Source organism: Danio rerio, chromosome 19 (assembly GCF_052040795.2).
Source record: "Danio rerio strain M-AB ecotype USA chromosome 19, GRCz13ab, whole genome shotgun sequence".
Classification (NCBI taxonomy): Eukaryota; Metazoa; Chordata; class Actinopteri; order Cypriniformes; family Danionidae; genus Danio; species Danio rerio.
The window spans coordinates 11920842-11943954 of record NC_141039.2 but is presented as its reverse complement, the minus strand read 5'-3'; the positions used below and the strand labels follow the sequence as shown (position 1 = coordinate 11943954).

The 23113-nt window shown below is 35.0% G+C and overlaps 3 protein-coding genes across 7 annotated transcripts in view; 1 reads left to right on the top strand and 2 right to left on the bottom strand.

Moving 5' to 3' along the window:
- Positions 1 to 1080: 1080 nt before the first annotated feature.
- Positions 1081 to 23113, top strand: part of slc9a3.2 (solute carrier family 9 member A3, tandem duplicate 2) — a 105036-nt gene continuing 83003 nt past the window's right edge. The window contains exons 1-2 of one of the 3 annotated variants that reach the window (XM_087294827.1): positions 1081 to 2081; positions 6361 to 6489. The gene's annotated coding sequence lies outside the window, so the exon portion shown is untranslated. The remainder of the gene's footprint in view (positions 2082 to 6360; positions 6490 to 23113) is intronic. The other 2 variants (XM_087294828.1, XM_087294826.1) reach the window with 2 other exon arrangements.
- On the bottom strand, positions 1310 to 11652 carry tomm40l (translocase of outer mitochondrial membrane 40 homolog, like). Of its 2 annotated transcripts, none has more exon segments than NM_212959.1 (10): positions 1310 to 2008; positions 4088 to 4190; positions 4279 to 4355; positions 6346 to 6468; positions 8056 to 8161; positions 8443 to 8544; positions 8642 to 8734; positions 8838 to 8905; positions 10941 to 11146; positions 11625 to 11651. In NM_212959.1, coding segments are annotated over 9 exon segments (1017 nt in total). In that variant the 5' UTR covers position 11146; positions 11625 to 11651; the 3' UTR covers positions 1310 to 1868.
- The window catches only part of lipea (lipase, hormone-sensitive a), a 35621-nt gene continuing 26139 nt past the window's right edge, over positions 13632 to 23113 (bottom strand). Inside the window, exons 7-11 of one of the 2 annotated variants that reach the window (XM_087294830.1) lie at positions 22728 to 22880; positions 21233 to 21377; positions 20771 to 20998; positions 17078 to 17457; positions 13632 to 17001 (exon numbers count right to left, since the gene is read on the bottom strand). In XM_087294830.1, coding sequence (XP_087150956.1) covers positions 16768 to 17001; positions 17078 to 17457; positions 20771 to 20998; positions 21233 to 21377; positions 22728 to 22880 — 1140 coding nt within the window. In that variant the 3' untranslated portion in view covers positions 13632 to 16767. The remainder of the gene's footprint in view (positions 17002 to 17077; positions 17458 to 20770; positions 20999 to 21232; positions 21378 to 22727; positions 22881 to 23113) is intronic. The other variant, NM_001316725.1, reaches the window with a different exon arrangement.

Genomic DNA, 23113 nt, shown 5'->3' with positions numbered 1-23113 from the left:
TTTTAAAAATGTTAATTTTGTACAAAGATGAATAATGCAAATTTTATCAGAAACTGCATTTAATTATTACCAGTATTAATCTCAACAGATTAAAGTTCTTTGTACATGACTAGTTAAAACAGTCTAAATGTTTAACAATGACATGCTCTGACATTTGAATGTGAATATTAAATGTAAGTGAATTAAAGCGGCGCTTGATTTGAAATTAACGGTGCTTTAAAAAGTCCTTGAATCTGTTTTTTATGAAATAGTGGGAACCCTGCGTCCTTCAAAAAAGACAGTTTTAAACACTAGTGTAACTTGTGAATCATAAATATTTTGAAAAGCTTCTAAATATTGTAAAAAAAAAGTTTTAAATAAATTCTCTGATAACATTAAGAGTGGTCAAAACTTATTAATTAACTTATGGTTTCATTAATTAGAGTGCCTGTGACCATGTAAAAAATGTATTAGCATTTCTGCAGGTTTCATCAAGTCCATTTAAGATTTTTTAAGACCATTATGAATGAAACTTCAGACATTCTGGGCTAAACACTAATATTTTTTTGTGATAGCCAGGTTGAGCCAAAAGAATTGGAAAAAAAAATCTAATGCAGTTATTTCTTAACCTCATATCTTAATGTATCTAGTTGTATACACTTTTTTTCAGCATGTTTATTTTTCTTTTTAATGACAAGTTTAGCATTGTCGAAAGTATATTTATAATGAAGAAAATTACAAATATATTTGTTCGCTTTTTGTCCAAATTAATAGAGTTTAACTCTTATTCAACCTAATGTGTTTCTGTTATAAAACCTTATGCCTAATATGCCTACTTATAAAGATCATGTCTACTCACTCTTACTTCTGCAGATAGTGTTTTTGTAAATGGAAGATCATGTACAGGAATATATTGCTGTTATTATCATGAGGAATTGTGTAATTGTTTTCAGTTTTCTTTTCCTTATCGGGGAATTTAATTAAGAGAATTTGCCGTAAAAATGTCTTAACAGGTGTTGTGAAGTGTAAATCTTTGCAATAAAAACTTTTTAAAATAATTTATATATATAAAAAAAGTTGTTTAGATGGATTTTTGGTGATTGGATGGGTGTCTTTTAAAATTAAGACCAGTTTAAAATTATTTATAAAATTATAATAACATAAAAGACATTCTGTTATATAAAATAATTAGGATGGTTCAGTCAAAGTTATATTAGCAATATGACTTTATATCAAGCACAACATTATTATTCATGTCTAATTAGTATATATAATCAGTTGTTAACTTAACAGATTATGGCGTTATGCATAGACAATCTCAGCAACTCAGTTTAATAGATAAACAGATGTATAATGTTTTGTTTTAATAATAATTTATCCACAATTTTCAATACAGGCAATGCATACAATATTGTATCCATGTATGTACCTATACAAGTACAGAGATCCAGAACTTATTTAAAAAAATAATTCTGACGAAAAAAAAAAATCATTGACTGGAAGTAAAATAACCCTCAATCTCCTTATTAAAGGCAAAATAAAATAACTTATATAAAAAGAACTGACAACTAACACATACAAGACACACATATAAATCTGTTTCTCGTTTTGTTGGATTTCTTTTCGGTTCTCATATATGATCATGTATGATGTATTTATGACATTTTTTTTGCATATTATAATGATCATTGTTTTTTGTTCATATTACAAGAGAAATGAAATGGAAAGCCTGAGGTTGCTTTGATGCAATAAATTAGCAATCAATGCTTTCTTTTGCTTCATAGTTACTGATTTTGTTTAAGTGTGTTTGACTTGTTTGACCAGCAACCTTCACCAGCATCTGGTGTGTGCGTGTAAACTGTAGAATTAAGCAAAAAATGAAGGCAGGTTTAACCAATGGTGATGCCAAAGCCACACTGGAACTTGTGTTTTCTGTGGTCCAGGTAAGCGCTGAGGGCCAGTGACAGAGGCAGAGGCTGAAGCTTCTTCTCCAGATTGGCTCCAACCACCCAGTTACTGTCTAAAGAACCTACAGACAGAGAGAAAGAGGCTGTTATTCAGAGGATGATCCAATGGAGTCATATATGGATGACAATTACTGGGTAAGTCTTTGCAATAATAATAATAATTTGAGGATTTTTATTTAAATATAAAAATATAACGACATAATCCTCTTCTGTAAAACACAATAAATCACATTTAACAAGTTTATCTTACTTTCAAGTTCAAAGGCTACGTTTACACTGCAAATGTGGCCCAGATTTTTTAGCCTACAAGTGACTCACTTAATAATAATAAAATTGCATATAAAAAAAATAAAACTGCATATAAATAAATAAAATCGCATTTATAAAAAGTATAAAATACATAGGCTTACATGAAATAGCCATCTTTCACATATATAGTTAATACATCAACAAGACCAAAGTCCACGACTTTAATATTCTATTTAAACTTTTTTGTTATTACACCATTCTTCAATGTGCCGGTAGCCAATGTCTCAGTTTCACTTTGATGAGTTTTGACTGTATACCGCTTATACTGTTTATAACAAATTAACATGAAATAACAGTAGGCTAGGTTATCAGACTCTGCAAACAATACAAGTTTGGTTACATTTTATTTTGATGGTCGGTTTGTTGAATTTTAAGTACAGTTATAGTCAGAAACATTAGCCCCCCTTTGAAATTATTATTTTTTCTTTTTTAGATATTTCCAAATGATGTTTAACAGAACAAGGACATTTTCACAGTATGTCTGATAATATTTTTTCCTCTGGGGAAAGTCTTATTTGTTTTATTTTGGCTAGAATAAAAGCAGTTTTAAGTTTTTTAAGCACCATTTTAAATTTTAGTCGACAGAACAAACCATCGTTATACAATAAATTGCCTAATTAGCCTAACCTGACCAGTTAGCCTAACTAACCTAGTTAAGCCTTTAAATGTCTGACTTCAACTGTACATGCTAACTAATTTAAAATTTTTTGATTATGAGTAGACTGATCTTATAGTCGGTAAAATGTCTGTTTAGCAGCAGTATCAACAGATATTAAGCAGACAGTCTACTAATACTCAAATGGACCATCAAAAATAAAATATTACCCAATTTTTAACACCAGACATGATCCCTGCCTTCATAGTTCAATCTGCAGCTGCTCATTAACCCCTGATAAGTTCACTACACACTGGTGGTCAGTGAGACGCGCACCATGCTTCTGCTTCACATTAATAACAAAGCATCACAAAACACATAATTTAGGTTTCAAACACTGAAATGCACATTAGAACTATAAAAAAACAACCATTTATAGTTTATAAAAACATAGTGGTTGTCTGTAAAAAAAAGTCACTAATCATATTAAACATAATCTGACGTGATATTTACTTCATACAGTACAAATATTGTGTGCATAATTTTTGCTGTTGAGTTCGTTTCAATCGAGCCGAGACCACCTCATTCAAGCAATCTCGGAGCGATTGATTTGGCGCGGATCCGAGCACGATTGTTTTACATATGCCAAATGAACCACGCTAACTGGGCAAACGAGACCGGTTGCGAAACAAAAGTGTAGGTGTGAAAGCACCCTGAAAGAGCACATTTTGCTTCTCTGAATAGTATTCTTAATGTACCATGTAATATAGCTGTTTGTGAATGTAAAGAATCTTCAAAGTATATGGCTTAATGTGATTGTTAAAGTTAATTAATTAAAATATGAGTGCTGCACATTTGATTAAATAAGCTTTAAAACAAAAAAACATTATGGTTATGACCAGTATTTTGCTAATACAATAAACTACTTCTGGCATATAATAAATAACAAATGTAATTGTAAAAAAACACTAGAGCAAACAATATACAGCATACATTCTGCATTCAAATAAATGATTCATCTTTTAAATGTGTCCTTGTATCCATTAATTAGGAAAAGGCAAATCAGTTGTATTATTTTAAGTTAGGAGGACATCTACTCCTTAGGGAAAAGGTAGGCTTTAAGCCCCGATGTTAACAATGGCGTGCTCGATCCACGTGAAAATAAGCTGTTGAATTGCTTATAACTCTTCAAATACGCTGATGATAGATGTTGATAAATGTGTTTGTATGTACCAACCTTTAAAAACCAGGTTGGCTTTAGGGACATCCAGCTGGTACCCAAATGTTACACTAGTGTCCTGCATGCGAGTGCTCACTTCATACTCCACTCCAACCTGCAACTAAAAGCAAAAAAACAAAAACAAATGTTATGATGAAGCCATAAAACATTTCTCATTCTGACATTCTGTTCTGCTGATCAACATTTACCTGATCGTTGGCTTTGTGGTAGTAAGAGGCATGAACTCCAGCTCCTCCTAGTGTCAATGTGGCGATGAAGTTGCTGCCTGTTTTTCAACACACATTTACATAAAAGTTACAGCATTAATATTGTTCAAAAACTAGACAATTATATTTGAAACAATCATGCGAGCCCAGAAATAATACCTAAAAATGTTTTTTAAAGATGTTCTGGGTCGGGTTGCACAAGCTGTTCGTAAGTTCTGTCTTAAACTGGAACGTAAAGTCCACACTTTTAACTAAATTTGTTCTTATTTCAGTTGCACCACATGTTCTTAAGGCAAACCATAGTTAGTAGGTCGTAAGCTCTCCGCAAAGTCGTGATCAGTCGCACTGAATGACGTAATATCCAATAAGAAGCATTTAAATAGTTAAACTGCTTTAAAATTCTGCAACTAATGCGTCTATATATAAAACTGTCCTATGAAAATGAAATGATATTATTTTTATAGCACATTAATTCAGTCAGTCACTATTAACAGATAACACACATACCTGCTTCGTGAATGCACGCAAAATACACATGATTTTTATATATCCTACATATGAAGAGAAAAGAGCAGGAAGAAAAACTCAGTCATAAAGAAATTCTCGATTTATTTGATACAATTACCACAGAGCACTCCTCAATGTAAAATAATCTTGCTGTCATCTCTTTTTCTGTTGTACATGGGGGGAGGCTGCCGTAAATATTCAGTTGGAATGTAGCGTTATGTTTAAACTAAGTCCAGTGGTGCAACACAAAAATATTTAGTGATGTGTAAGTTGTAACTGGCGTCCCTTTAAGTTACAACTAGGCTACGACTTAACTTACGCACTGTTGGTGCAACCGTCCCCTGATTTCTAAAAATTCAGTACTATTTATTACTATTACTAAGAAAATGTAAGAAGTGCTTTTTTTAAACACCTGTTAATATTAGGTAATAATTTCAAACTGTATCTAATTCTGTTATTATTATTTAATGGATTTCAGCTAACATTTATTAACTGTAAATATATATGTACTTTTAATAACTATTAATAACTAACAGATTTTTCTCAAAAAACAAAAGGAGAAAAGTAGATCAAAGCCCAAAATAAATTCAACATAAACACTACAAATAAACAAGCCACAAATCAAAATACCACAACCCGAATCTGCCTATTGCTTTAACTACAGCTCAAACTTGCTTAATAATAAGCATTGCTTATTACAAGAGGGCATGGCAACACAATGCGAAGCCTTTTAAATATAATCAAAACTCAACACATTTGTTGATGTTGATTACAACTAATTAACATTTATTACCAGAAAAATTACATTTATTAATAAATCATTTAACATTTATTAACAGTAAATATATATATATATATATATATATATATATATATATATATATATATATATATATGTATGTATGTATGTATGTATGTAAGTTCATTCAAAAATATTAATTAACTCACAATTTACTCTAGTACCAAACATACAAAAAGCAAAAACAATAAAAAAATACTATTGAAGTAAATGGTTACCGGTTTTCAACATTCTTCAAAGTATTTTATTTTGTGTTCTTAATTCAAACAGGTCGGAATCAAGTGAAATATGAGTAAATGGTGAAAGAATTTTCATTTTTGGGTAAATAGTTTCTTTAATGCATTATTAGAATTAAGTAATGTTACAATAATTAATTAAACAAATGTAAATATACTGTTTAAAAAACATGAAGGCCTATTGCTAACACAATTTAACCACCAACTAGCCAAAATCTAAAGAGAGATTGTGTTGAAGCTAATATTATTATTTAACTCACATCTACTTTTTATGGTTGTTTTTGTGCACATTATAAATCACATATTATATATCTACTTTACAATAAAATGTTACACAGTTAAACTTATTTAATGTAAAAGTTTAGTTTTACTTTGAATTAATTATTCAACTCATGAAAGTGTTTGTTCTTTCATGAAATTAACACTGTAATAGAAGATGCAACATTTACTTTGCTATGACAACTTGATACTGTCACCTGCCCATCTGCTGCTCTCTTAAGTGATTACCTGTATATCTGCCAGCCAGAGACATGACTGTGCCCTCCTCTCCTGGCCGTCGATGGTACACCAGCTCTCCTCCTAATGCCAGCGATGAAGTCACAGACTGGAGATAATGAGCTACAACAATTCCTGAGAGCGGCAGGACGAGAGGTGAGAAAAATAAAGTTAGAAAAGTTAACTGAAGGCTAAATACAAATAAATTAGTTACTGCAGATTTCATCAAGTCAAATTTAAGACTTTTTTAGTCCTCTTTTTAAGAGCATTATGTATGGAATCAGATGTATACAGGGTTGAACATTAAGGATGTTTTCTAATGGCCCAGTTTTACTTTTCTCATCCAAAAAAATTAAAATAAATAAATAAAACTATATATATATATATATATATATATATATATATATATATATATATATATATATAAATTTTCTTGTCGGCTTAGTCCCTTTATTAATCCGGGGTCGCCACAGCGGAATGAACCGCTAACTTATCCAGCACGTTTCAACGCAGCAGATATTCTTCCAGCCGCAACCCATATCTATCTCTCTATATTTATATATATAATGAAATTTTTTCTTAGCCACATATTTTTACTTATGTGTTAAATTCTACCTGTATACATGCACTTTTTTCAACATAACCTTTTTTGACAAGTTTTGAAAACTATAATAAAAATGATAAGAAACTAATGTTTCCATATCAGTCTGTCTAGGTCAGTGTCACATTGAGAGCTTTTAAACTAATGCCATTAAAACTGTATTGGTAAAGAGTGTTAAAATGTACAATGTTGTATTGAGATGGATTGCCGGTGATTGGATGGATGTTGGCCTGATTGAGTAACTTTACATGGACATAGGAAAATAAAGGTCCAATCCTAAATCTATTCCTTAGCCATTCGCCTCACCGCTACCCCTTGTTTTGCGTGTTCACGTGAAGAGGTAGGGGTTTTACAATTCTCTTTAGCTTGAAGGCTTAGGGCTAAGGGGCAGTGTTGCCAACTATTTTCAATGAAAAGGCGCTAAGCTTTGCCCAAAAAGCTAGATTACGTCATATGTCAATTTGCATATTTCTGATGTTAAATACAGTATGTCAGTATAGATGTGTAGTGAATTTGCAGTAATCTCTCAGACGTAATAAACTCAAACAAGTTCCCAAACTGTCACTAAAATCTCTGTGAGTGTGAACAAGAACTAAAAAGATTGGTCAAATTAAATTGTTAAATTTAAAACAAAGGAGAAGCAGATTAGTTTGACTGTACAAGGAAAATATGTCACATTCGCTGTCAGTGTTGCCAGATTGGGCGGTTTTGAATTTGATTGTGTGGGTAAAAAATGACATAGGCAAGTGGAGAAAATTTGGGGGGTTTCGAAATGTCATGCCCCAAAGCCCCAGACACATTATTACCTTATTGCCATATTATGTCTTTATGATAACATGATATATGCCTTCAATGGTTTCCTGAAGATAAATACCCAAAAATAATGCAACTGGAATAACAACAGCAGTCGCCATCATCGATCTCATATGAAGCAAAAGATTGCGATGACATAGGATGATGTGTGCAGGTGCTGTAGAGCTGTCCCATTTCTCAGTGGTAAATTTCAAAGCCCTTTCCCTTCACACTCTGTTTCAAGGGCCAACGGGAAGGGATAAAAAATATAATTGGGATTGGGCCTAAGTGAAGCACAAACAAACGTGGATTAAACTGGTGACAATTACCTGATCCCATCAACACATCTGGGTTTCCAAATGTCACAGCAGCAGTGAAATCCTCTCCTTTAAATTCAGTGTCTCCTTGCCAGTTCACAAATTTCTGCTGCTGAGTCTGATTGAGATGCAATATATTATTAAATTCCCTTAATATACTACAGAATTACTGTATTTTCATCAAATAAAATATGCAGCAACTTATATTACAAAACTCAAATATGAAATGCACTTAATAGCAATTATAATATACCTGAGAGTACTTGTTTTAATTTAAATGTATCTAAAGTATATGATTATAATGTCTGTAAACATTCTATTATACACAAAATCAAAATATCAGCTTTTCTTTTTCTGAACAAAGCAAAAAAGTGTGTATTTTCACAAGTAAGCACTTACCTGGAAGACGAATTTAGAGCGTACTTTGTCAGTGATCTGATGAATAACCTGTGCATTTAAGCTCCCTGTGTTGTCCATATCACCAACCATGACGGGAAAGGCCTGACAGCAAAATAAAGTTTTAGAGTAAATAACACAAATTAATTTGTTAAATCAAACTTTGTTCAAAATATGTGTTTATTTTTGTAAATATGTGTACCTCTCCTGGTCCTGTTTGTTTGGTTCCCACATACGTCGCTCCAAATCTGTAGCTGGAATCTGCTTGAGTGCTTAACAACACCGTGTGGTTCACCTATAAAGTATAACAAGATGATTATGGTAATGCTAGGGAAAACTGACACAATTGTAAAGGCTTGCTACAACATCATGGCCCAAGACATGTTCAGTGGACTAACCTGGAAGTGATTGCTCAAGCCCTTGTTCACTGTTAGTCTGACACCCTCCATCTGCACTGGAAAAACCTCTGAGGGACAGACATTAGTTTGATAAAACATGAATCTGGCATAAAAAAACAAGTTAAAAATGTGTCTTCAGCCCCGGTGAGATCTAGGCATGGGCTGTTTTAAGATTTTGACGGTATGATAACCTTGGATATAAATATCATGGTTTCACGATATCATGGTATTGAGATTACTGCTCTTAAATATATTATTTCTAAATGTCTGGGTGAAAAACAAAACATTTTCTCCTATTGTGCACATTGTATTTTAATTTGAGAAACATAAAAAAATATTTTGGAACAGTAAACCAAAAAAATAACATTTGAGGTGAAGCGCTTCAAAACAAGTCTGCTATATGCGTCAAAACACGAATTGCCATGAGATTGTGTTGGTTAGTTAAGTAAAATAATAATCTAGCCCAGGGATGGGCAAACTCGGTCCTGGAGGGCCGGTGTCCTGCACAGTTTAGCTCCAACACTAATCAAACACACCTGAACCAGCTGATCAGTGTCTTCAAGATCACTAGAAATCTACAAGCAGGTGTGTTTGATTAGAGTTGGAACAAAACTCTGCTGGGACACCGGCCCTCGAGGATCAAGTTTTCCCATCCCTGATCTAGCCTCAAATAAAATTAAAGTGAAATAGTAACAGTTTTTTTTTAAAGAAGCCTATATAAAGCTGTTTTCACTATTAATAACAAATTTGAATAAGCAAGAAATGCTTTTGCAATGTATTCGCAGCACTGAACATATTCCCAGATTACCTCAGAAGAACAAACTCTGTTGGAAGGATAAGAGAACTCAGAAACTTGTTGTAAGAATGGAGATGTCTGCATATATGCCCTTTTGTGACACTTTAATATCTTAGAAAAGGTAGTTAAAGTTTGCATAACCAATGATTGATCTTATCCACCCGTGACCCACCCATAAGTTAATATGCAGCTTATTTTTTAAATTACCTGACTGGCGCATTAACGGCAGCGGCCGCTGAGATAACCGAGAAATTAGGTGCTCAACTCGTTTTGAAGAACGAGAAAAAAATTAAACATGCTAGCTTTTCTGTGATGGTGTCCTGAGGCGTTGCAGGCATTATATCAGTTGTCGTGAACTATGCCACATTAAACAAGAAGAAACGATTAAATCTTGTGTCACAACAGCCATTTGTGGTTTACAAATCCCCACGTCAACCTAATGCCTGATTCACTCGGGGTTTCAGCGTCAATGCTTGACCAATGGTGTGTCCGATGACCGATGAAGTTGCAGGTGATGTGGTCATCATATCAGCATCAGCCAATAAAATTAGTCAGCAATCGGCTATGTCTCAGCTGGTGTATTTGCATACAGCAATCTGATTGGCTGGCGCTTCTGTTTGTGCTTGAAAAGTTGAAAAAGTCCCAACTTCTGCAGTGAGCAATGCCACTGAAGCAGCACCGACAGACCCACAATTCAGTTGGGCACTGCTTGACGTCACCTATTCAAAGTAAATGGGAAGCGTTTACGCCGACGCCCTATGTGAATGGGCCGTAACTCAAGGAAATTGTGCCGAAATCATGACAAATTCATGTGATCTGACCAGGGCTTTAGGCTGACTAAAGATGCATTTGTAACACAAATAGACGAATATAGAAATAATTTCTATTTTCATTTATTTTAAAATTTATAATGTAACGTAAATGTGCGGGATGCAACAGTTAGGTTCAAGAAATAAAAAGATTAGTCATATTTTCATATTTTTTGTGCTTCAAATAAAATTTTGTTATGTTGAAATTAGTCTCGTAGATGGTTGGTTTGTTTTTTAATTATAATGGTTTAAAAAGAGTTTTAAAATTCCCTATGGAAAAATGGCTCTGTATGAGTGTTGGTTTCTTTCATAAACCCAAAATAAAAGTATTTATGCCGACAATTTATTATTATAACTTCAGTATTTATTATTGCACCATTTGACAACAATGCAGTACACGATACAAAACTTAAATTGTACAGTTAACGTTAGATACCCGATTAATTAGGTATGTTTATAATCTCTGTCTTTATTTAATGATAAAGTAATAATATTTACCTTTGCATTTGCGATGGCACTCTTCAAATCCTCCGGGGTTTGGAAGGGGAGGCTCGGTGTCCTGTTGCCCGGTTGGAGAGCTGCTCGGGGCAGAGACCGGTGAGACGGGGGGCATCGTAAATCCCGGAGGCACCGATACCAAACCTGGGGCACCCGGCCCTGGTGGAGGTGGGCTGGGGGCGCTGGCAGCCAACACACTGCCCATTCTGATACAGGACAGAAATTACATGACTAAAAACACGATTATCTAATCGAAATAGGAAACAATCATAAGCAGCTTAGGGAAGTTAGGCCAGTTGTTTTCATTTGTGGACTATTAACAGTTCGTGCATGTTATGTTTAGGCAAAAACCTTAAGTCATTCAATGTCTTATTTTATATAAAAATAAATAAAGAAATATAATGGATTTGTAGATTTTAGACAATTAGAAGCTGCTGTTTCGGTAAGAATCCAGCTTAAAATACATATATGTAACGTTACTTCAGCTAACAGTTCATTGATGAATTAGCTCACAAGCTAAATGCCACAAGCTTTGTGTTATTCGCCAGATATTACACATGTATGCAATACAAATGCCATTTAGATCGAACAAATAAGAACCTTTCTAGTAGAGAAATTACTCGGAGATGTGCTATATATTTGAAAAAAAGCTCAATGACAATGAATGAATCAATGACAACTCACGTTGAGCTTCTCAGAGGACGGGTCTCCTGGTTACAGAACCACGTGTGTCCATCGATGTATTGTGAAAGAAATGAATCATTCAGAGTCGAATCCTTTCAGCAAATGCGTTCATTAAACCAGTCTGAACTATTCATTTACGAGTCGGAATGAATGGAACCGGGCCGTTGTGAATCTTTCAGCATCTTTACATTATATAATGTAAGTTTTACTTTTTAATTTTGAAAAGAACTACTTAGCGAGTTTTTGAATCAGTTCGTTCAGATAATCTTTTCGAAAGAACCGATTCAAGTGAACGAGTCGAATTCATATGCCGTTCCTCCTACTCTCAGCTCGACGGAACCAAAACTGAATGGCTATTGGTTTGTTTTTCTGTCAGTCACTACGTCAAAATAAAGCGGGGTTGAAAGAGCGGACACGAAGTAGAAGGATTTGGGTGAAGGTCAAATAAATAACAGACTTTGAAGGTCGCTTTGAATCCAACAAACCAAACTGCTCAGAATAGGTCTTAATCGTTCAATTCAAACATTTGAATGACATAAAATCAATAGTGACAACTCAGGACGAGGTAAAAGCTGGAACAGTTGTATTTCAAAAGCAAGAGTGCTGAAAAAGCATGTAGTAGTCTATATTTGCATTTGGCATGTATAATTAGGACAGCACTGTACAAACGATTTCTATTTGTTAACTCCCAATAGTTAACACAATAAACATAATCTGTTATTGACTTTAATAATATTCATTTCAACATTAAACATTTTAAAAATGTCAATATATTTATTGACATTGATTTAACATGAACTAACGATGAGCAGTTAAATTTTTAGTAAAATAGTGATAAATGTTACAAATGAATGGCTCTTGTATTTTAAAGCATAAACTAACGTTAACTAATGGACTTTATTGTAAAGTGTGTACCTCATTAATATCAACAGTGAGAGTAATAGCAATAGACAGTTGCCACAGTTGGGCTGCACAAAATAACGTTTTAGCATTTTTATAGCACAATAGTCTCAAAGCAGGATCTGCAATCTGGATTAGCTTTAACAAAGATTAATTTAATTATTTACACAATGAAGATTATACAACTTTATTGTACATTTGATTATTTTATTTCTGTACCTGAGTAGTGTTTATCTATATCGTTGCTCTACTTTATTTATCTATGCTGGTAACTTGTTAATGATCTTTTTCTGCAAATGCACTCTACAAAATCATCCCAAAGAATATTATAGTACACTGTAAAACTCATAAAGTTAAGGTAAATCAAACCATTTGAGGAAACCGATTGCAACAAACCATGTAAGTTAAAAAACTAATCCTAATGAGTATTGTGAACTTAATCCATTTGAGTAAATGAAGCAATTTGAGCACAGTAAAACCCAATAAATGAAGAGAACTCAAACCAAAAGAGTACTGTAAAACTCAATAAGATGAGGCAACTCAAACCGCCTGAAGAAAACGATTGCAACAAACCATTTAAGTAAAAAAACTAATCTATATGGGTACTGTGAACTTGCTCCATTTAAGTTGAAGTAATGAGGAATTTAATTAACTCATTACCTTCAACACTGTTCAAAGCTCTTTTCAAATGAGTAGAATTAACTTTGTCAATTTTGAGTTACTACACTCATTTCATTTGATAAACCTGACTGTTGGGTTTTATAGTGTATTATTTATTTCTAAATCAAGTTATTTAAATCATTTGGTGAAATATCGCAATATAAATCGCAAAAAAACAAAACAAAAATATCGCAATGTAAGTATTTTCCATATCGTGCAGTCCTAAACTACAGTATATTTTATAAGTCATAGTAAATATTTAGGAAACAATAGTTAGAAACAATAGTTTCCTAGTAAAAATATTGATCATAATGAAATAATTCAAAATAATAAAAATTACCGACAATAACAATGATTTCATAATTGTTTTGTCCCTTGAATTAGTTTTTTGAACTAAAGATGGTAAAGTAGTTACTAATACAACAACAAAAAGCACTGAGACAAAGATCCATTCATGAAAACAGCGGAGTATTTATTATCGCATTTGACATTCAGTTCATCCAAATCTCTTCAAAAATATAGTTTAGAACAAACATCTTTGGTGTTATGAGATAAAAATAAAGATCAGCATGTTCTGAATCAAATTAGGTTCAAATCTTGTTTCAGCTTTTTAGTTTACTGCATTATGACACAAACTGGTAACTACTTAAAGCTAAATGTACTTGTGCGTCTGACCAGTTCTTCCTGAAAAAAAAGAAGATGAGGTAACTTATTAATATAAAGGCTCAAGTTTAGACAAGGGTATGAAAAGACACAACAGTGTAAAGCTCAGAACTGCATCTTCATATATCACACACACACACACACATTTATCCTTGTAAAATTAATTGAACATTTTAAAATGATGCTATATTTTACCTTTTAACTTTCAATGTAAATTTATTTTAGGTCACAAGTTGCACTGGACTAAAATGGCCTCTTATGTGGGCCAATTTAGGTATTTTTATCATTATATATAAAGCATGAATATCTGTGCTGCTTTACTGACCAATATTAGTGCAAAGAGTAATATCAAATGTACTATTATCATTGGAAAAAATGCTGCATTTTTTAAATTAAACAACAGAAAGTAACTTTCTGTTTGCTCCCCTACGTTTAAACAGTTGACTCTTTTTCATTTCGACTCAAACAAGAAATCAGAAATTATGACACAAAGTTCACAGTGCAAGTTGCTTTAAAAAGGAGTTATTTACCAGTGCAAAAGCAGCTTGAACAGACAATATTGCATCACTACAGGCACAACGGTGGATGTTTAGACATTCAGTTTGGTCAGAACAGAACAGTGGTCATTATGAATCTCTTAAAAACTATTGACTCTGATGTAAAACTGGACATACTGTAGTCTCAGGGGTTCAGACTTTGGTATTGGGAGATCAACAATACATCCATATAGGAACACCTACTAAGAAAGGCATTCATTTTTATGTAGTATGTACTCAAAAGACCCAATTCAGTGTATATTTCAATAATGATGTCAGTTATATACAAGCAGACATATTCATTTATGAAAGTTACAACTGGCCCACACTGACATCTAGTCCATCCAAAGCAAATGAGGCCTGAGACCCGGCTTCTATGGGTTAAACTTCAAGTGACGTTTTAAAACCACCAATTGTGATCTACTCTGCTGAAAATGTTTTTAACTTGACAAGGTATCTTAAAAACGTGGTGCTCATTTATGGAAAGCCAGAAAGTAAACACAAGAACATGTTTTTGCATGGTTAAGGTGTGGTCAGACTCTGCTTTTCAGGCCCCACTGACTTCCATTCATATGCAGATTAATGCACCAGACCGGAAACGCAAGCTTGTACGAAAAATATCCAGAGTTCTATGCTTGGTGAACCCTGACCTGTAAATTTGAGTCCCATCATCAGGTTTTATCCGGCCTTTTTTAGTCTAGTGGCTTTAAAAGGCTTGGGAACTTTCAAACTTACCATAGTTAAAGGTGCAGTAGGTGACTGTCTTCAGAAACATTTTGTGTTGCGTTGGTTGAAAGTCTCTTTACATTATAATAGTAATGAATAAAGTAAATAATCTAAATGTATTTTTATATATTTTTATTTTCTGAGTGAGGCATAACCCTGAGGCATAAAAAATGTTCATCCAATTAAAAACTCCTCCCGTAATCCCATAATTCTGATAAGTAGCCCAGACTGTCTGTCAGCAAATGTAGATTTGTACAACTGCACACCTCTGTTCACACAGACACCATGGCTGAAGTATTTCTTTTAGACAGGTAATGATAGGTTTTAAAACTATTTTAGTCACACAAAGCTGATGTAGATTGTGTTGTTTTACAAATGTGTTATATGCACAGAAGTGTTGCATTCACTGACATCTTCCAGTGAAAGATGTGACTATTTTCAGTTTCATAAGGTCTTTTAACAGCATTGATAATGTAGATTTTTATTTACTTTATATTTCGATATTCCACCTAGCCTGCTTTACTGAAGTGAAATTGCTTTTATACTCACATTTGTCATGTCATTTTTGAACAATGACAACTTGTGAGGGGCTCCCTAAATTGTTTACCATGCTACTCTAAATATTCAGTCAGAAAACACATGTAAGTATGGCCTAGTAATAAGTGTAATTCCTGCATGCCTCCGGCCAACCACTAAGCATACAGTAGTCACTTTAGGACAAAGCGCATGAGAGAGAGATCAGCGATTCTTACATGAATGAAATATTGCACTTCATGACAAGTTTTGTTTGCTACACAACTGAAAACCTGCTAGATATAATACAGTGTTTTGTTCAAAATTATAGTATTATAAAGTACTATAAAGTTTTCTAACTGGCCAATAACATGATCTAGTGGGCCTCTGTCATCTTTCGGATGCACGTTCATGATTATAAGGAGTCGTGGCTTTGGTCGACGGGAGGGATTGTGCTTTGAACATATTATGCTAATCGGTTAGCATTTAGGCAGATCACCTACTGCACCTTTAACTGTCATTTATGTCCGCCAAGCACGTGTTAAACAATGGTAAATAATAATAAAATAGTAAATAATAATAAAAATAATAATTGGATATCTCATTCTGTGTGAATGGCCTCTTAAAAATACTATCTTTTGTGTCCAAATGAAGAAAGAACTGAAACGGGTTTGGGACAAGTGCAGGCTGTGTAAATGATGACAGAGTTTCATTTTTGGATGAATGATAGTATTTCCAAATTCGTCTCATATGCATTGCCAGTATTAGTATGAAGTGTATGCTGAATTGGGTCTATTTTTACATCACTAAATTAATAAGACACTTTTTTACTGCATAAAGTACCAACGTAGATGGATTGCAAATTCCCATATCTTAACTTATTTAAATGTTTTTCTTTTCTTTTTTTTGTTTGCGAGATGATCTAAATACTTGTGCCTTGAAAGAAATGTAAACCTGACAGAAGTTCTACAGATGTATTGCTTTCCAAGTCTCTGTGCCAGTCACACTAAAAACTATAAAGTGCTTCCAGGATCCCTGTCATTATTTTAAATAATTATCTGCTTTTGAACCTGTCGAAGTTATTTCGACTTCTTTAAGTCCACTATTCCTTGGACTTTGCTTGACTTTCCCAAGCATAAAACTGTCTAAACAACGCTTGACTGCTTCTGATCATCTGTTGGTTCCTCCAGCTTCAAGACTTCTCTGATTCGTTTCACACAAATATCAGCTGCTTCCTGGGTTTCTTTGGAGAGCTGTAATAGGCTCAGGAATCCATGAGGAAGATCCTCCACTACAGTGAGCGTCACTGGCTGGTTCATATTCCTCAGCTTTTTGGCAAACATCACTGAATCATCTAACAGGGCATCCAATGCGGAAGCCTGAGGAGAGGAATCAAAGCATTAAAAATATAGTTAGCTCCAAGTGCAGATTCACCACAGGTTCACAATGCCTTACCACTATATGCACTGGAGGAAGCCCCTTGAGAAGACTGTCTGGAGCAAGAAGTGGAGAAACAAATGGGTTCTTCATAATCGGTGTGCAAGGCGTCTTTATATCCACCAGACAACTAGACCGCAGTGGCTCAAAGTTTTCTGGGTATTCTTTGACTTCTTGCGGTGCTTCCTCGGAATGTGGTTTAAAAGATGAAGGACCGTTTGATGAAGTGGTTGCAGAGGCTGTTGATGAGGATGACGGTGGTGCTTTTGGGTCTAGCAAAGTTTGAATCCAGTTTGTTGCTCCTTGGGCAAATTTACTCAGCATCTTTACGGTGTCCTGTCCCAGAGCTGCCAGGGTGTCCAACTGCTGAGCTGGCTGTACTGACCGACAGCTCAAACCTGATGATGAAATGTGTGACCGAGACATAAAACAAGCAATCGTGAGGGTGCAGTAGATAGACATTTTAAATTGTCAGAATTGTGCTATTTTAAAAGTTCTATTTGTGTTGGTATACATCCAAGTAAAAAACAAACAAACAAAAAAACACGTTGATTGTCTCCTAGTATTCATATCTGCATCCACTCTGTCTGAAAAGTTTCATTCAAGTCCTCTCCTCTGATGACCTGGGGCCTCATGTACGAAGACTTGCGTGGAAATCTTACTAAAACATTGCGTACGCACAAAGCTGTAAATGTGCGTACGCAGAAAAAAATTCAGATGTATGAAACACTGCGTACGCCGAATCCCACACATATTCTTTTGTACATCCGAATGAACGTGAAACTGAGCGCAACATGCACGAGCGCAAAACCCCTCCCTGCCTCCTCCCCCGTATGAATATGCTAATGACTATGCTAATGGCAAAACCCAACGAAAAAGCAATGGCAAAATCAAGCAAGAAGAGAAACTTTGAACAGAATGTGAATTGGAGGTGCTCCTTTCGGAGGTAGACCGGAGAAAAGCGGTGTTATTTGCAAGTTTGTTCTCCGGAATTAACAACAAAAGAAAAAAAATAGAGTGGGAGAGTTTAGCTGATGCGGTTAACACAGTTGGGTCTGAACATCGCACTGAGTGCATTAAAAAAAATAAATAGTGTGGTTTATATTTGTAAAATGTTGCAGCACTCTTAACAGTCTCAGTGGCGCAGCTCGTAAGACGCATGTGATCATGTTTTGACACGTTCGAGCATGAACTCGGCTCGAATCCAGCGTCTGATGAACTCTTTCTTCTTTTTTTCCCCCGCTACATATCAGATTTTGCCCACTATTTATCACGAGAAAGACAAGTAGGAATCATCAATAAGTTTGTGCATATTTTATTTGCACATTTATTGAATGGAAATGTTTCTGATTCACGAATGCAAATTCATCTTCAGATGGTGCCTTTATAGCAATGTGCGTGCAGTAGATCGCTCAGATTACATTGGGAAAACAGGCGACCGCTGCAAATTGTGCTTTAATGTTTAGCTGCTCAACTGTATAGTATGGAAACCTTATTTACCTGCTAGATGAACCCGTCTCATACAGCTGCCATTGCAAGGCTCAGACACTTTGTAGAGAGGAATTTAACACAACTGCCTCTAGGAGTCGCCAATGGAAATAAAACAGACACACACAAAAAATGTGCGTACGCCAGCCAGAAAGCTGCCGTGAAGCTGCGCATATTCCCATGTTCAGTTCATTGTTAGTAAATCCAAACGTGAGCGATTCTGAGCGTGAAACCTGGCGTACGCAAAGTTTTTGTGCGTACGCAGCGTTGATACATGAGGCCCCTGGTCTGTGTGACTGTTTTCCACTTATGCTTTGTTTACACAGTATGTAAATAAAAGTAAGTATCTTAAAAAGTTGATGATAATTTGCGAATAGAGTACAATTTCCGCTGAATGCCACAAACAGAGTTTAAAAAAATCGACTTGAATTTTAAAGTTAAAATTAAATTAGTATGAAGTGAAAGGCACCCTGTGAATAAACTAGAAAAAAGTGTCCTGATGTTCAAGTTCTCTTTGCTTTTGGTGTGAACCCAGCATTACAGCCAGTGTCAGAGACTTCCACAGCACTTATCTACAAAGTGATGGATTGGATTTGCTTTATATAATCATGGTGTAATCACTTTCCGGCCATCGGACATTAGGCATATATATATATATATATAGTTAAAACCAGAAGTTTACATACACTCTAAAAAAGGAACATAACCATTTTTTTTTTAAAAATGTGTGAGGGTAAATCATACTAAACCTTTACTATTTTGGGTCCGTTTGGTTTACCTATATGATTAAGATTTGCTAAATGCCAGAATATAGAGATAATTTTATTTGAGAATTTTTTTTTATTAATTTCTAGACAGTCAAAGTTTATAATTATTTCCTTGGTATTTTTGTTTTAGCTTTGCTTTAAAACTGTAAACCTTTGCTCAAATGTTTTGGGTATCCTTCCACAAGCTTCTTACAAAAGTTTGAAGGAATTTTGGCCCATTCCTCCTGACAGAATTGATGTAACTGAGTCAGATTTGTAGGCTGTCTTGCGCGCACAAGCTTTTTCAACTCTGCCCACAAATTTTCTATAGGATTGAATTGAGGGCTTTGTGATGGCCACTCCAAAACCTTAAAGCACATTTTAACTAATTTGGCAGTATGCTTAGGATCATGGTTTGTTTGGAAGACCCATTTGTGGCCAAGTTTTATTTTCTGGCTGATGTTTTGAGATGTTGCTTCAGTATTTCTACATAATGTTCTTTCTTCATGATGCCATCTATGCTTAGTTCCAACAGACCACAGGACATGTCTCCAAAAATTATTATTTGTTCCTGTGTAATTTAGCAAATTGTAATCTGGCTTTTTTGTTGATTCTGGCTTGTAGATTTTCCCATGTTGTCACACAATAAAGCAGTGTGTTTGAGGTTTTCCTTAAATGCTATTCTACAGTTATGCTTCTAATTAACTCAAATGTTGTCAATAAGCCAATCAGAAACTTCCAAAACCTTGACACCATCATCATCTGAGCTTTTTCAGAGGCATAATAATCTTATTGTTTGTAAATTTGACTGTCAAGAAAAGTTATTTTACGGTGGCGCAGTGGGTAGCACGTTCGCCCCATGTTTGCGTGGGTTTTCTTTGGATACTCCGGGTTTCCCCATAAGTCCCCCTATAAGACATGCGGTATAGAAAAATTAAATAAGAACTAAATTGTCTACTAAATTGTTTCCAAGTTATGGGTTGCAGCTGTAAGGGTATCCGCAGGGTAAAAAACATATGCTGGATAAATTGGCGGTTCATTCTGCTGCTAAAAATACACCTCTCTACCACTTCAGTTGAAAAGATTGTTAGCAAAGAATCTACTCATTTTTTCATATTTTTTTTGTCAAATAATATATGATTATGATTTCAGAGTACATCACACCCTGTGTGTGGGTTTATTTGTGTAAGAGCAGTCGGTCACTGAATATATATATATATATTGATATTTATTGAAAACTGTACATAAATATATATCATTTTGTTTATAATTAGTTTCCCCTATCTTCTTTCTCAAATAAAACAACAGTATCTTCTCATGAATATGTTAAATGATTAGAGACACAGCATGGCCTTGTGCAAAACTGCTTTCACTGAAGTTTCAAATATATTCCACTGCTTTTTATTTGGAGAATCTTGACATCCAGTTTTGCAGTTGTTTATTACTGTAAAGCTGCTTTTTTTTTACGGTGACTCACCAGCATAGGCGTCGATACACTTGTAGAGCACACTTAAAGGCAGCAGAGGGTCGATTAAAGTGAGCAGTCTAGATGGTGAGGCGTCTGTTGTTAGTAAAGTCGCTGGATACGCTGCCACAATCCCATCAGGAACACGTACACCATGAGACATGGCCCTCATAGATACTGTTATACACAGGTTACCGCCTGCACTGTCTCCCACCAAACAAACATGCTCTGCTGTCGAACCTGTGAAGTAAAATTGACATTTTCTTTGTCATATCCATATCTATTATTATGCTCACACAACTAAAAGAACACATTTTGAAGTAGTTCTTTAAAGAGTCTTAAATGGATAAATTATACCAGATATATATACATATATATATACAATATTTTTAAAATTACTACATAAATAAAATTTTAAAAAACAATTACTCAATGTTAGTAGTTTCTATCTAGAAAGTGGTGTATTATACAAACCCAGCAGGTGGCAGTTCTTCAAGGCCCAGCAGTAGGCGTAGAAACACTCTTCTAGAGCGCGGGGGAACGGGGCCTCTGGAGCCAAAGAGTAATCCACCGACAGGATGGGCACATTCAGATCTTTAGACCAGCTCTTTAAATAATTCTACAATAGAAACAAAGGCCCTGTTAGCACCTGGTGTTATAATGCATATTGGTCAATGGGATCACAAATAAACAAAGGAGACTAAGGCCCCGTTTACACTAATGCGTTTTTGTTTTTTAAACGCATAAGTTTTGCTACGGTTACGCCATCTGTCCACACTACGCTGGAGTTCTCGAGTGCCGAAAACGGAGCGTTTTGAAAACGCTGCTGCTCCGTTTCAGTGTGGATGAGGAAAAACGAAAGCGGGACTGCTGAGATTCGCTTCCTGATTGGGGCTTTTGTGTCATTGCGTATCCTTCCCTTATTCGTCAAGCCCTATCACATGACTATAACACATGGCTTTAACGCTACCGGAAAACAGTACTGTAAACAACAACATGGGCACAGAAATTGGAGCTTTGTTTGCACTATTGTCTGTTTTAGGCGCCATTGTGCAGTTATTCATTTGTTTCGTTTAGTAACAACTCGACCTCGTCATCTGTTCACAAAAATACCTCTCTTGCTTTCTTTGCCATCACGTTTAATGTACAATTGGCGTTTGTTGACTAATAATAACCAAATGCCGAGCGAGACGCATGCTTTCTGTGTATACTAGAACGCTCATGCCCAGAGTGCGCGAATGGTCACGTGATATGCGTTTTTGGTGCCGTAGTGTGGACGGAGTTATGTTCAGAGACGCTAGGTGAAACGCTAGTGTGAGCGCGGATCGTTTTTGATCTAAAACGCCGTTTTAAAACTAAAACGCACTAGTGTAAACGTCCCATTAGTCCCATTTACACCAATTTTGTCGACTTTGACTAATTATTTGTTTCCCACTTGGTATTGTTTACCCAAAAGTGGTTCTTTATTCTGTTAAACACTGAAAACATGTGAACACTGACTTCCATAGTAGGAAAAACTAATACTATGGAAGTCAATATTTACAGCTTTCTTTAAAATATCTTCTTTTTTGTTCAACAGGAAAAATAAAGTAAAAAAAACCTACATACGGTACCTTTAAAACATAGGTAATTAGGAAGACAGTATGTGTTTTTTTTTACCCTATTCAAAAGTATTCGATCATATGAGTGTTTACACTACCAAAGCAATCAAGTTGAATGTTTCTCTCATCTCTGGAAGTGACCGAAAGACCCCATTTACACTTGTGTTTAGCATTGACCAAATAGAAACATTTAGTAGAGCTGTGATCGGGCCATAAAAATTAGGCTTGATAGGGCCTGAGCCCGACAAAAATGATAGAAATTAAGCCTAAACTTGTCGGGTCCCGTCAGGTTCAGGCAAAGATCTTCAGCTCTAACATCTATCTAGTGAGCAACCTTATACAGGAAGATGACACTGCCACAGCCATACCTCATGTGATTTTGAAGTTTGTGCAACAAATCCTCCTCCATGGAAGTGTATGAGCAAGCATGGAGAAAGAGGAGCTGTCTGACGATTGAAACCCCCTGACAGGGAGAGTTGAGGACCCTCGGGACGAGAAAGTGACAACAGTTCGGCACTGTCCTGTGAGAAGAGATTAAACATGAAGGATGTTAAATAATTATGTCAAAAATGCAAATGATTTGAGGTCAAAACCTTTTAATCCATTTGACATCCATACATTGATGCCATTTTGACATATGAAGGCTTCAATTCCAAATTTACATTGGATTTTGTTTACCTACAATGTATGCAAACAACAAGTTAACATCTAACACTGGCATCAAAATACATCAAAAATGTTTTTATGATCACCA

Bases quoted from the DNA above. Each gene is read 5' to 3' on its own strand.
- tomm40l (XM_087294232.1), bottom strand. From the start codon at position 11,145: ATGGGCAGTGTGTTGGCTGCCAGCGCCCCCAGCCCACCTCCACCAGGG. The intron at 8,906-10,940 runs GTAAATATTATT...TCTGTCCCTCAG, and splicing joins GTGCCATCGCAAATGCAAAG to AGGTTTTTCCAGTGCAGATG. The intron at 8,162-8,442 runs GTAAGTGCTTAC...CATCTCAATCAG, and splicing joins GCTCTAAATTCGTCTTCCAG to ACTCAGCAGCAGAAATTTGT.